Source organism: Falco rusticolus, chromosome 9 (genome assembly GCF_015220075.1).
Source record: "Falco rusticolus isolate bFalRus1 chromosome 9, bFalRus1.pri, whole genome shotgun sequence".
NCBI classification, from domain to species: domain Eukaryota; kingdom Metazoa; phylum Chordata; class Aves; order Falconiformes; family Falconidae; genus Falco; species Falco rusticolus.
Window position 1 is genome coordinate 43,944,917 of NC_051195.1, and position 13,714 is coordinate 43,958,630.

The following is a 13,714-nucleotide window of genomic DNA, read 5'->3' on the forward strand; positions in this document are numbered from 1 at the left end:
AATGATCCCATTAATGGGCCAGGCACAATGATCACATGTGGGCAAGGGCTGTGGGGACCCCCTCCACCCTGCAGAGGTGACCGTGGTGCCTTCCACACAGTGGCTGTCTCTGGGCCCTGACAGCTCCTAGGATCTTTCCCACCCCAAAGCAGAGCTGAGCCAGCCCTCACCAGCACACCAGTTGGTGGCAGGGCTGCAGCAGTGGCAGGGATTCACCCAGTGCTGTGACTGCAGCCCTGTGACTGCATGTCTTCTCCCAACACCTTTTTGCAAAGTATGTTTCTTTCAAATGGAAATGAAGCAGCAAGGTTTCACAGGTGGCTCTCACTGATAAGGGCTGTTTGCTGGCAATACATGCCCCCGCCCCCAGCCTCAGCTCCCGTCAGCATCTCTGGGGTAGTCAGGGTCTTGACTGGCTCCATATCCCTGTGCTGAGAGTGCCAACACTGCCTGGGAGGGGAACAGCAAGGATCTCCTCTTAGAAATCCCTCTCAGAATAAAAAGCCTTTCATCTGCAGCCAGACTCGTCCCTCCCTGGGACTCCTTTGGTTGCCAGTGACTCTATCTTCACCGGGGTCTGCTTCGAGCTTGCAGTGGGCGCAAGTGTGCCTTTCACACAAGATGGGAAGCTTGCCTCTCTCTCATGGCCCCAATCCCCCCAGGAAGGAATACAGCCTGCTATTAGATCAGTAGCTGGTCATGGGACGGCATCCCTGCTTGCTGAACAGAGCTGGGAAGCTGTTCTCTATTCAGCTGGTGCTGCATAAACTCTTGGCTCTGGAGTTGCCCAGACAAGTAGCGACACTAAGTGAGCGGCCGTGCTGGTGGATCCCTGGGGGTACCTGCCTCCGGTCCTCCTCAGCATCCCCCTGCCAGTCCTGCTTTCCAGCTTCACCACCGGTAGCTGGCTGAGAGCAGCGAATGGAACAGGCAGCTTGGGCTGGCAGGCAGAGCAAAGCAAGGGGGCAGTTCTCAGTCCTGCTGGTGCTGCCCAGCTGTCTCAGCAAAGCCCCTTCAGCAGCTGATTCCTTGTCATCCCTTGGCAAACCTCTCTCCTCTCTTCCGCAGCCTGTGTTTTACCGGGGCCTGGCTGGCTCCCAGGTGACACTGAGCAGCATGGTGAACCAGACCCGCGTCATGCTGGAGGAGCAGGCACGGCACCTGCTGAACGAACAGGAGCGGGCCACCATGGGGTACTACCTTGATGAGTACAAGGAAGGCAACATCTCCGTGGATGCTCTGGTCATGGCACTTTTCGAGCTACTCAACACACACGCTAAGGTGAGGCCCACACCAAGGTCAGGGACAGTTTCTTGTACCCAGTGGACTGAGCAGAGCCATTGTCACGGTGTGGCTCGGTGCCTCCAAGGTTACCTGCTCAGGGTCAAGGGTGAGGGTAGGAAGGCAAAATCCCGGATGCAGGACATTATGGGGGATACAGGCTCGTGTTCAGTGGCTCCTCTGGTAAAGTCGGGGACCAAACCTCCTCATGCATTACCTGCTAGTACAGCTCATTACTGCTGTTGAGCAGTGTGGGAGGATGGGTCTTCTGCCAGGAATATGGTCGTGCTCCAACCTCTCTTTGGTTGTCTGTCTGCCTGGCCCAGTTCTCACTGCTTTCAGAGGTGCGGGGCGTGATCTCCCCGCAAGACCTCGACCGCTTCGACAACCTGGTGCTGAAGAGAGAGATCGAGTCCATGAAGGCACGTCAGCCCTCAGGACCCAGCGCGGGCACCGACTCCTACTCTATGATGTCCTACAGTGACACCGTCTCTTCCTCGAGCAGCCACTTCACTGCCACCACCGTCAGCTCAGCCCGAGTAAGTCCCTCCTGGCTGTTCCTTTTTCTTTCAGCACCTGCTCCTGGCAGCCCTACAACAAACTCATTTCCCTGGTGCTACAGAAGCATTTCACTCCGCAGAAACCCTGTTCAGTCTGCTTCCCCAGTGGATTCCTCCGAAGCCTTTTTCTTTTCCCTTGCAGGCTGGGTGCAATAGCGTGATTTGTAGGTGTAATAGGGTGATGTCGTGACACGTGTTTGGTATCTCTGTGCTCCTGAGACTGAGATTCTACTGACCTCTGCACGGGGGCTGAGCCTGGTGCTAAATGTCACTTTGTCCCCAGCGAGGGAGGAAGTCTGCCTCCCTTCCAGGACCTCCACTGTGCAATGCGAGCTGCCTCCACGCAGAAAGCTCAGCCCCTTGTCACTGCCATACCGTGCCTGCCGCTATTCACCAGCTCTGGCTGTCACTTTTAAATCACCTCCTTAAAGACGCTGGCTGCCTGCTCCCCGTCCCAGTGGGGCCGCAGCAGCCAGGCCAGCTGCATCCTGTCCCAGCCCCTGCCCACTCTCCAGCATTAAGTGGCAGTGCTCCCACATCTCTCTGCCAGGCCTTCATCGCACGCACAGTCTAATTAAGTTATCGTAATCACCTCAGAGTGTGCAGGCACACAGCCCCGAAATTAATTTCCTAGCCATAAAATGCCTTTCATCATAAATGCATTAGCAACCTTGGAAATTAAAACCTTCATGAAAAGAACGGATGACGATGGGCTTTCTGCTCATTTGACAGCAAGCAAGGCAGCCCATGGCCAGGGCGAGTGGGCTTGTGCTGGGAGGGCCCAGGCAAAAGCCAGCAGGGAGAGAGGTGGGGGGCTTTCCTGGGGCTGTGCCTGCCTACACCGTTTGGTCCAGCCTCCTCGGGGAGTTTCAGAGCATCAGATCTGTGCTTTTGTCCTGTTGATTTCACAAATACCCATAGGAAAGCCATCTGCTCTGTTCAGGGTGGATTACGGTGCGGTCCTCTCTGGATCAGGGTAAACAAAGCGATTTTTGCTCTGCTCTCCAAAGGCCTGCTGGAAAATCTTCCTGAAGTATCAGAGGGCTAACACAGGTCTGCCAGGACTTGTGCACTGAGCGTGACACCCTGTTCTCACGCTACCCCCGTGCCTGGGGCTGTACCTCGTGCTTCAGCTGTGCCGTGCTCTCCCTCCTGCGCCATGACACCCCATGTCAAGCGCGGCTGCTGGGCCTGGTGTGAGCCATGGCTCTGCTGCGCCTGGCACACGAGCCCCACGGTCAGGGAGGGAGACCGGGGTGCAGTTCTGGCATAGAGAAGAGGGTGGGCACCGCTGTTTTAAAAGCTGCCTTCAAGAGCACGTGGTCGCACTGCAGGCCCTCCCTGACAGTGTGGCACCTCGTTCCAGGGGCGTGAGAACATAGGTCCCTCTGAGCTCTGCCTGGGGTGGTGGGGATGCTACCACTTGAGGTGGTTGTCACCACTGCTTGCTGAAACAACTGCCAAGCAAAGAGCACCAGCGCAGGCTGGATGGGTGCTTATCTCAGCAAGCAGGAGAGAGAGAAGAGGCACAGAGCTCCCAAACTGTTCCCTCTGCCGCCCGAAGCCCCTGCTGCCGTTGCCCTCCCCAGCATCTCTCGCGGGAGGGGCTCATCGCAGCTGGATGTGGATTCTGCAGGGTGGGTTTTGGGGGAGGAGGGTCGTGTTATGCCGGGATTTGCTTGTCTCACTCATTTGTTCTGCATCCTCCCTGATGTTCTGTTGTCGCTTTTATGCTTGTTTTAATCTGCTTTTCCCCTCGCACATCCCCAGGAGCGACTCTTGTGGCTAATAGACCTGATGGAGGTAGGGGCTGTCAGCGAGACGGGGAGCTAGAGTACTGTGGTTGCCATAGTAGACGGGTTGAGAGTGCGTGCGAATGTGCATCGTGGGGGAGGCGGGCACGGGCCATCCAGGGACCAGCATGCGACTCGGCCATGCGAACAGCCTCCCTGTTTCACCCATCTCTGCCTTTTCTTCCTGTGGCTCGGCTGAGCCGTTCCAGAGTCCCTTTCCCCAGCTCGGCAGCAGGGCTGCCGGCCTCGGTGCTGCAGTGCAGACCAGATTCAGCCTTGAACCAAACCCAGCTGATACCAGTGTCCTGCTGGTACTAAAGCTCCGAGTGCCACTGACAGCTGAAGGCTGGGGCTGTAGAAGGACCAGCAGCATTGATGCCTGATGGACCCCAGACTGCCCTTCCTGCCTTGTTGCCTGCTTTTACCTGCTGCTGTGCTGTCTTGCTACATGGGCACCCTGGCTAAATACCAGTAGGCTGGTCACATCCTACCACGCATCCTCAGGGATGGGAGAGAATTTTCATTACAGGCCAGGTGCCTGCACAAATCCACGCTACAGTGCAGGAGGGGTCGGTATACTCGCGTTGTGCATGTTCAGCCTTGGAGAAATCCTCATGCAGACTTAGAGGAGGCCAGATGTGGATGTGGCGAGAGCCTCGGAAATCCCTCTGTTGTAACAAAGCTCTTGGTTGGGAGGAGGCTGGAAAAAGCTGCTGGCTTGTGCCCTGCAGTGCAGCTTCATGGTGCAGGGTGCATTCCCTCCTCCTTGTCCGGGAGGAAATCACAGGGGTCAGCGGGTTGAGCACACACCGCGAGCAGTGGAGCTGGGAGCAGCTAGTGCTGCTTTGGGAGAGAGGACCTCTGGTAGCTGTGAACGTGGCTCAAAAGCCAGATTCCTCTGGGAATGGCACAGCTAGAAGAGAACAGCTGTAGTGCTCCCAGAGGGAGTTTATCACAGGCACCCTGAACCGTGGGACACAGATTTCTTTGGCTTCATGACCAAAGGCGGTGACGCTAGACCAGACTCCCTGTCCCATCAACTCTCCGTGAGTCAGTGGGTGAACATACACCAAAAATAACCAGTATGGGGCTGGTCAGGACCTACCATGCGAAAAGCGTTTCCCTTATGGGATGCTGGAATGATACTTGGAAATGAGACAAAGCCATGTCTGATGGTGCCACCGATGGATGACGTGTGTCTGCCTAAGTGTCACCATCACCTCTTGCAAATCTTGGATCTCAGGCTGAGTCCTGCAAAGCAGAGGTTAATTGTGGACTGCAATAATCATGTGTAACTTGTCTTATCAGAGCAGCATGAATTTCTGATTGCTTACAAGCAAGGCAGCCTAGCATTTTCTTTGTCCCTCCTGCCCCAGCCTTCGTTGTGCGGATTAAGGAACTGAAATCCTTGTGGATTTCGTTTTGCTTCTCCACAGCCTCCTAGCAAAGACATTGCCATCCAAAGGTGCCTTCTCCTCCCAGGGCACGATTCCACAGGTGGTGACTTGCCCCCCAGCTCCCTGAAGCTGCAGGATTGGGCCCCGTGCAGTAACCCAGTTGAGTTGCTCACCCCTGTCTGTCTTTGGTCTCTGTTTCACAAGGAGTGTAATTAAGGAGAGGATGGCGCTGAGCAGTTCCTTTCTCTGGAAAGAGAATCTCAAGCGCAAAAGCCCACAGCCTCTTTGGCAGCTGTCAGGTGATGTCTGCATCCCCAGAGGGAGAGCAGAACGAGAGCAGAGAAACAGGGGACATCTTCTGCATCTATGTCCCCCAATACAGAGCTGCCCCAGCTGGTCCTCTGACCCCTTCCAGGACAGGCACAGACATCCCACGTGGAGGGTTCCTAAGTGATGATCCTTTCAGGCGGTGAGGATAGAGATGAAGCCACCCTGTGGGTGTCATGGAATCACCCTCAGAGCCCCCGAAGTCAGAGAGGTCTGTGCTCAGGCTGAGGCAGAGCCAGGGCTCTGGGGCTCCTCCAGCCCTGTGGATGCTTTCAGGGGTGGGAGAGGGAAGGGGAGAGAGGAGGAAAGCTGGGCTTATTCTCAGACTGGCGCAGCTGTTCAGAATTTAAAGCCTGCAGGATTCAGACTGAGTAGCTCTGCAAAGCTCTTGTTAGCAGTAACTGGAAAATAAGGGACTCATTTGGAGCTGTGAGGTTAATTAAAGGTTGGGTTTTATTCCCCAGGGTGGTGGCAGTTTCTCCACCACTTAATCTGCAGACGGAAACTGGCTGTCTGTCTGAAAGATGCTCTCCAGCTCCATCACTCCTGCTGTGGACTCTGTGTAAGAGAGGAAGGACAACAGTTTTTCAGCTGCACCCTGCAGAAGGGCTGGAAGGGTCTCGCCTGGCCCCCAGTTTCTATAAGTAACTAGAAGATAGATGGGGTAAAGGAGCAGAGAGTGGTAGGAGGGAGCAGCCTCCTCGGTAAATGCTCATTTTTCAGAGCAGTGGCACATGGCTTCAATGGGTCTTTCAAGGGAAATCCAGGAAAGCACAGTCTTAAAATAGCCAATTCCTGAAAGCAAATGTGCTCAGCTTAAAAGCCGTTACATTTTATAGCCCAGAGCAATTTCTATTTAATTGCTTTTGCCCCCAAAGTACTAAGCTTGGGGAAAGGCAAATCTCTTGCTTGTACACTTCAGCAGAAAAAGTGCCTGAAGAAGATGAGCAGTATTAGTGTCCCTGGCTGGTCAGGGAGAGCAGAGCCAGGGCAGCGGGATTCGGGCTGGGTTGGGGGCGGGGGCGAGGGCATGGGGTGCAGCTGGCTGTGCCCACCCTCCATTTGCCAGGAGGATTCAAGTCTCGGTGCAGACTGGTCCAAACTATGAGGCTGGGGCTGGGACACAGCATGTGGTGTGCTCTGGAGTGGGCTTGATGTCATGGTGATGGGCACAGGGTGGCAGGACAGGGGGGAGATGCCACTGGCACATTTTAGGGGGGCATTGGGCAGACTCTTTTTGTTTTAGTAGCAATGTGCCCGTAGCTGTTTGACGGCAGGCTGCTCCCGGTCGCATTGCAGGGGTCTGGTCTTTGTGCCTTCGCTAAGAGCTCGGTGAAGGCAGGTTGAGGCTGGTAGAGGCAGGGCTGGAGAGGGAAGAGGGACACAGCTGAGATCCTCCCAGACACAGCCAGGCTGGTGCTGAAATGTCACTGTCTCTGCCTTGGCTCCTTTCCTCGTGCACGCAGCCATTTGGCTGGATTAAAGGCTCCGGGCAGCATCTGAAGGTGGGCTGGTGCAGGGGGAGGGTGATGCCTGGGCAGTTTCTGCAGAACGGCGAGAGCAGGGAGCTCTGCGGCCAGAGCACTGGTGCAGTTTGGTGCAGTTTCCCCAGCACTGCGTTTTGTCCAGCTGAGCATTTCTGCCTTGGCATCACGCAGGGACATGATGGCACTCGAGCTTTTAAATTCATTGGCACGTCAATCAAATCTGAAGTCCCATTGCTAATGTGTGCACAGCCCAGAGCAGTTCGTGCTCATTTTAATCAATATGAAGGCAGGTCGCTTTTGAAATAGCCCTACCTGGCTCTTCCTCCAGCCTCAGACATACAGGATCACCCCATCCTTCATGCCAGTGCTTGGATTTGCACCATCCTGTGGCATGTCGGGTCTGGCTGAAGCCTGATCCTTCCCTTCCTGCTGCCATGCACTTCAGCCAAATCTGTCTCTGCCCTGGCTTGCCACACGGTCAGTGACCCAAGAAGGAGTAGGGGATGTTTCTCTTTCAAAAGCCACCTTCCTTTACATTGAATTAATTGATGATGAAATCAACCATTGTCAGAGGAAGGAGTGGTTTCCCAAGCTAATACTTTACCTGTCACCCCCTGAACAAGCCGTTTATTTTAGTTTGCATTCTCCAGGGTTCCTTCTGAAGACACAGAGATAAAAGCACTTTCCATCAATGTTTTTGCTGCTTCTTTAATGCTCTTAATTGTCTCCCGTGTCTATTTTGGGATGCTAACATCTTACAGGCACAGCAGCAGCCTCCAGCAGATGGGGGAAATGCAGATGCACCAGCATTTCAACTAATCAGTTGTTTACCCTGCAATAAATAACACGCAGTTAAACACAAACTGTACCCTGCCCATTCCAGCACAAACTAACAAACATCCCTATGAACGTGACAGAAATTAAGTACACCCTTTCTGAGCAGCAGCAGCACCTCTCCAGATCAGGAGTCACTGTGGCAGGGGGGTGCTGAGCCTGGGTTTGCTCTTACTGGGCCTTGCAGGGGAGCCAGGTGGAGCTGGGGATGTGCACTGCCAACAGAGCATCCCCCAGAGTAGTACCTGCCCGGGGCAGAGCCAGCAGCAGACCCATGCCTCTGGCCTCAGGACCAGCTGGGCTCAGCCCCCTCCAGGGCCAGGCTGCGCACCCAGCCTCCGCTGCACACCCCCAGCTCTGCTGTTGCTTAGCCAGGGGGCCCGTCTGCTTTGCTTGACTATCCACGTCCTCTCCTTGGGTCCATCCTGACTGACAGCTGCCCCTGCACAGACAGGCTGACAGACCCCCATAGCCCTTCTTGATTTCTGGAGCTTCTGGCGTCTTCAGAGCTGTGTTTTCTAATGGAATTTTGACTCATAAAGGGAAAGCAGTGGCAGCAGCTGGTGTTTGCACAAGACTGCTCTGGCTTGCAAGGGAGGGAAGTTTTAAACTTTTCTATTGCCCTTTTCCCGGGAAAGATCCAGGTATTGAGCCTGCAGCCCTCAGAGCTGGTTCCCCTCCTCCTTCCAAATCAAAAGGAGCAGAGCAGCTGAGATTTGGGTTAAGAGGAGCACACTCCACTGCGGAGGAGGTTCCCCCAGTAAGTCAGGTTCATAGCATGCCTTGGGCAGCCTTCTTAGTTTGGGAGAGTCTGTATCTCCAACAAAGTTGCTTTGTTCCTATGTTGTGTGAGTCTCCAGGGAACCTCCAAGGAAACAAAAACCTTTGAGTGAAAGACTGGCCTTGTGTGGGGGTTTTGGGTGATAACCTGCATCCCTCTGCATGTTCCCTGTCATGCTGGCCCTGTGGTGGTTGCTCCTTGCTGGTGTGACGGGGTTTTCTCTTCTTTCTTTGCCCTACCAGAACACCTCAGAATTGGAGGCAGGTGGAGACGACCACCAAAGTAGCATCAACACCCTGCCGGACATCTCCCTGGTAAGGCACTGCACTGTGCTGCTGCACCTCGGGTGGGAGCTGGAGGAAAACTGATGACACTGGGTTCTGCCTCGGCTTCTGTAGCTCTTTGCTACATCAACATCCAATGGATGTCACTGTAGTCACTGAAGCAAGTTAATCAAACTAGTTAGGAAGAGGATTCTGGCTGTCTGAATAAGAGTAGCATCTGTGTGAACGAAAGCAAAAGTTGGGTGGTTTGTCTTCTAATCATTCCCATTTGTGAGTCTTATTATCAATAAGATGAGAAAGGTGTTTCGGTGAAAATGAGCTCGTTTTGCCATGGTCACCGTGAGAAGGCAGGTGCAGGTGACTGTGAGCCTGGGGAAGTTCTTGTGGCTGGGCATGGTGTCCTAAAAACTTCTGCTCTTGGTTCGGCAGGATGATCTCTCCTCCTTCCCAGAGGAACCACCCAACTTCAAGCCTCCGCCTCCTCCTTCAGCCCCTCAGATGCTGGACCCCTCCACTGCCCAGCACAGGAACCCAGGGAAAGACAAGCCCAAGCGCCCTTCCTCCGAGTCCTCTCAGTCAGGCCTTTTCTTTGTGGCCCCCCGAAACCCCACGCCCCCCCCCAGCCACCCTGAGAAGGACACAGTCAGCGTGACCTCCACCGCTACAGCATCCACCGAGGAGTCAGCCCCCAGCGCTATCTATGCCACCATTTCCCCGGCCCTGCACAGCTCCAGGAGGCAAATGGATGCCCAGCTCTCCTTGGTCAGCCAGCACCCCATCGGTCCCTTCCCCAGGGTCCAGTCCCCAACGAGGTTGAAGAGCCCACCCCCAGAGAGCCCTGCAGTCCGGGGGCTTCAGAACCCCCCTTCCCCATCCCCTCCTCCTCCTCCCCCCCACCCGGCACCCCCTCCACCGGACAAGGGCAGCCCGCAGGCTGTGGCCAACCAGCACTTCATCATGGTGGAGGTGCACCAACCCAACAGCGAGCCTGACGTCAATGAAGTGAGACCCCTGCCCCAGGCCAGAGGTGGGTTATCAGCCACGGGGGGCGGAGAGGGAAACAGAAACAGGAGAAGATTTGGATCTCAAGGGCAGGAGCTGGGCGAGGGGGTTGGAAGACCAAGACCTGCGTCAGGTCCTGAGCAAGTCACAGGGGAAAACATCGCCATTTCGGTTCAGACTCCAGGTCAGCAGGGTGGGGTGAAAGCCCCAGAGCCCAGCTGGGCGCAGTGGTGTGCTGCTGTTGGGTAGCTGGGGGGTAGTTTGCTGTTTTTTCATTGATGAGTTTTCAATTCAGAAAATGGCTTGATGGCATCGTGGCAAAAAAAAAAAAAAAAAAAAAAGCCAGGAACCACATAAAGCCCCGCGCAGCGCTAGCAGCAGCAGCAGCGGTTAATCTCGGAGACAAAGCTGCAGCCCTGGATTTTGGCAGCCCTGGGAAACCTGTGAGGGCAGGGCAGGGGCAGCAGCTCCCCAAAGCCTCCCTGGGCTTCCCCCGCAATTCAGGCTGACCTTTGCTGAAAGACCGAGCTCTGTCAGGCAGCTGATGGCAACTTCTCTCTTGTGTGGGCTTGGCTGTGTTAGGTAATAAAATGTGCTTCCAGTGGGGTTTTAAAAGAAAAAAAAAAAAGAAGCGCTTCTGAGATTTTCCCATTAACCCCAGATTTTGGAGGGGGAAAAAAAAAAAAAGGTCTTGATGGTGCCTACGCTGGTGCTGGGGCTCCGTGGGACCTGATGCGAGTGGCATTGTCGCCCTCCCGTGGCATTGTGACCCCCCTGCAGCTGCTTCATCCCTGGCAAGGCGATGGATGAGGGGGTCTGGATGCTGGCCGGATCCTGCCCAAGCGGTGTCAGCAGTGTGGCCCCGACTCCTCCAAGTCCCAGAGCCGATCTTCCAGGCCCCCAGCCCTCCCCATTGTACCGTTGTTCCTGATGCTTGTTCCCAGAGGCAGAACCTCCATCTGCACTCAGAGCCTTCATCCCCCAAGGGATGTCTGTCCCCATCTCCTCCCAAACCCTGTGCTGAGCATGGACTGGCTCAAACTGGCCTCCAGCAGGTCCCTCCATCCCAGTTTGGGATGTAGGTGGGATCCCAGGCTTGGGTTTGAAACGACTTGATGCTCCCTGCGCACAGCTCTGCTCTTGGGGAGGCGTCCTCTTGGGAACCTCGCTCTGAAGTCCAGCTCCACATCCCAGGAAGCCTGCCCAGCCCTGGGAGAGGGTGACATGTCCTCCCTCTGGTATGTGGTCCTGTGGGTGCTCGACTGGTCGCAGAGCCGCGCTGCCCGGCCTCTAACAGCCCTCGTCTCTCCCCAGCCTCCACGCTCTCCCAGCTGTCGGACAGCGGGCAGACCCTCAGCGAGGACAGCGGGGTGGACATCGGGGAGGTCGAGATGAGCGGCAAGGACAAGAGCTGGCAGCCGGTCCCTGGGAAAAGCCGAAGCCTCAAGGAGGCCACGAGGAGCGAGGGGGCGGCAGAAGGGGCCTCCAAGCCGGTGAGGCTGGGTGCCCGGGGGCCGCGGGGTGCTGCCCTTGCGGGGAGGTGGGCACCCAGGGCTGCCCAGGGGCAGTGCTGCTCCCCGCTGGCTCGACTGGCTGCCTGCCGGTTCTGCTCCCACTGCCTGCAGGCAGCACCCCTTTTTTCATGCTTTGATGGGTTATTTAGTGTCTTGTTTGATGAGCTGAGTCAGCTGGGTGGTGGGCTGAGCTGTGGAGAAGGGAGCCAGGAGCGGCTGAGCGGGACAGTGGATGGCTGATCCACTCCATCCAGGGTAAACCCCATCCCTCCCGGCTCCAGCAAACAGCAGCTTGGGACGTGGCAGAGTTCCTGGCTTTGAGGAGACATCTATGGGGCTTCACCGTCCCATCAGTGATGTCAGCTGTTGCCCAGAAAGGAAGGTGGCACCGGGTATCAGAAGTAAACTGGGGGGTTTCTGATGGTGGCCAGGTTGAGGGGTGTAGGCAGGCAGGCAGAGGGCTGCTCTGCTCTTCCCCAAGCCCGTCCACACCCACACGTGGTCGGGATCTTGGATGTCAGGAGTCGGAGAGCAACTGCAGGCAGCGTGTCTGTCCCGCTGCTGTGGGTGGGCTGCTGCCCTGGGGCCCCAGCTGAGGCAGCACCACAGGCAGACGGTGCCCAGCATCCATCGGCAGCGCTGCCATCTGTCCCCACAGCCGGGGCTCCTGGAGCCCACGTCGTGTCTGATCCGGGTGTCCAAGAGCGCACCGACCTTGGGGATCGCCATTGAGGGTGGAGCGAACACGCGGCAGCCGCTGCCCCGCATCGTCACCATCCAGGTAGGGCAGGCAGAGAGTGGGAAGAGCTGGATGCACATCCCACCCCTTTCCTCCCTGGGCAGGCTCAGGAAAGCCCTTCAGCCACGGCCAGAGCGCAGCGACAGCCCTGCCCCTGGTGGGGGGCGTTCTGGAGGTGTGCTTTCCCCCTCCTATAGCCCTGCATCTCCCCAGACATCAGAGGCGTCATTCTGCTGCAGGGGGGGGGTTGCTGAGGATCGCAGTCGTGTCCCGTGGATGAACCCGTACCATAAAGCGTGTCCTGGGATTTGCTGCAGACATTTCATAGGGCTCTGGGCAGCCCCGAAAGCTTGGCTGGTGTCTCCAGATGTCTGGCAACTCCCATTTTCTGCTCAGACGGAGGGTTGGGGAGGGGGAATGGTGGATGATGGCTGGAGAACCGAGCCCTCGGGAGTGTCTCCCTGCACTGTTTTCTCTGCTGTTTACTCGGAGCAAAATTCAAGTTATTTACAGCAAAAGAAAAGCAGAGCCAACTGCGCCTTGGTTATTCTTGGCCCTCCCAGCTGGCACTGCAAGCAGAGGAGAAGCCAAATTCTTCCCCTCTTTCCAAAATGTGAAATGTTTCGCATCCATCATGTTCACCAGGTCAGGGTGAACATGATGGAAATGAAGTATTTTGCATTTTCCCCAAACCTGTGTTTCACCCTGGGTTGGGCATGAGCTGACCACCTCTCTCCTGCAGCGTGGGGGCTCGGCGCACAACTGCGGGAAGCTGAAGGTGGGCCACGTCATTTTGGAGGTGAACGGCACGGGGCTACGGGGCAAAGAGCATCGGGAAGCCGCCCGTATCATCGCTGAAGCCTTTAAGCTGAAGGAAAAGGACTACATTGATTTCTTGGTCACAGAATTCAACGTCGCCCTTTAGGAACCTGCCTGGGTTTGGGGAGCGTGGCTTGGGCTGGAGAGCACCCGGAGGGGGATGGAAGGCAGCGCCGTGGTGTGAAAGCAGCATCCCACCACGCAGAGCCCTCACCCGCTGCACCACCCCGCACACGCAGATACCCCCAGCTTGTCCCCAAATGTCCCCTCACCCACTGCAGGCTCTCACTGGCTGGGTAGGGCAGGCTGAGAACGGGCAGAACTCAGTGCACATCCCTTAAAGTCTCCATCCCTGACCTCTCCAGGGTGGGGGCTGCCCCTTTGGGAACACCCTCTCCCCCTTGGCCAGGCTGGGGAGCGGGGCAGGAGGATGGCAAAGGTCTGGGTGTCCCCGCTGTCATTTGAGTGCCACACACAGAGCAAGGTGGGCCCGTGGCTCAGGCTGGAGGGTGTTTCGGGTGGTCGCTGCTCCCTCGGGTGCTCGCCCCCCTGTGCTCAGGCAGGAGGTGCAGGCCATGGGTGGGGATGCAAAGAGAGCAACCGGAGGCCTTGTAAATTGCTGGCAATGTCGTCGTATTTATATATACAGAGCTTGTGCTTTTAATTTTTCAATAAATCTATCAGGTTAGAAAAAGCCTGCGTGTGGGTGAGGGGCAGGGACGCCTTTGGGGCACCCCAGCAGGGCAGGTGGGAGCGCGGTGGTGATGGGCATCATGGCTGGGCAAACCTGTCCCATCTCCAGGGAGGCAATGCTCCATTCCATCCCAGTCCCCATCCCCACCAGGGCCATCCCCATCCCTGCCAGGGCCATCCCCATCCCATCCCAGTCCCCATGC

General features: G+C 56.4%; 1 protein-coding gene across 3 annotated transcripts in view; it reads left to right on the forward strand.

Moving 5' to 3' along the window:
* The window catches only part of WHRN (whirlin), a 54,840-nt gene extending 41,274 nt beyond the window's left edge, over positions 1–13,566 (forward strand). Inside the window, exons 5-12 of one of the 3 annotated variants that reach the window (XM_037400800.1) lie at positions 1,069–1,281; positions 1,608–1,820; positions 3,612–3,644; positions 8,703–8,774; positions 9,174–9,771; positions 11,061–11,239; positions 11,919–12,041; positions 12,742–12,924. In XM_037400800.1, the coding sequence (XP_037256697.1) occupies positions 1,069–1,281; positions 1,608–1,820; positions 3,612–3,644; positions 8,703–8,774; positions 9,174–9,771; positions 11,061–11,239; positions 11,919–12,041; positions 12,742–12,924 (1,614 nt within the window). Of the gene's footprint in view, positions 1–1,068; positions 1,282–1,607; positions 1,821–3,611; positions 3,645–8,702; positions 8,775–9,173; positions 9,772–11,060; positions 11,240–11,918; positions 12,042–12,741 lie in introns of all 3 variants that reach the window. The other 2 variants (XM_037400798.1, XM_037400799.1) reach the window with 2 other exon arrangements.
* The last annotated feature ends 148 nt before the right edge of the window (positions 13,567–13,714 follow it).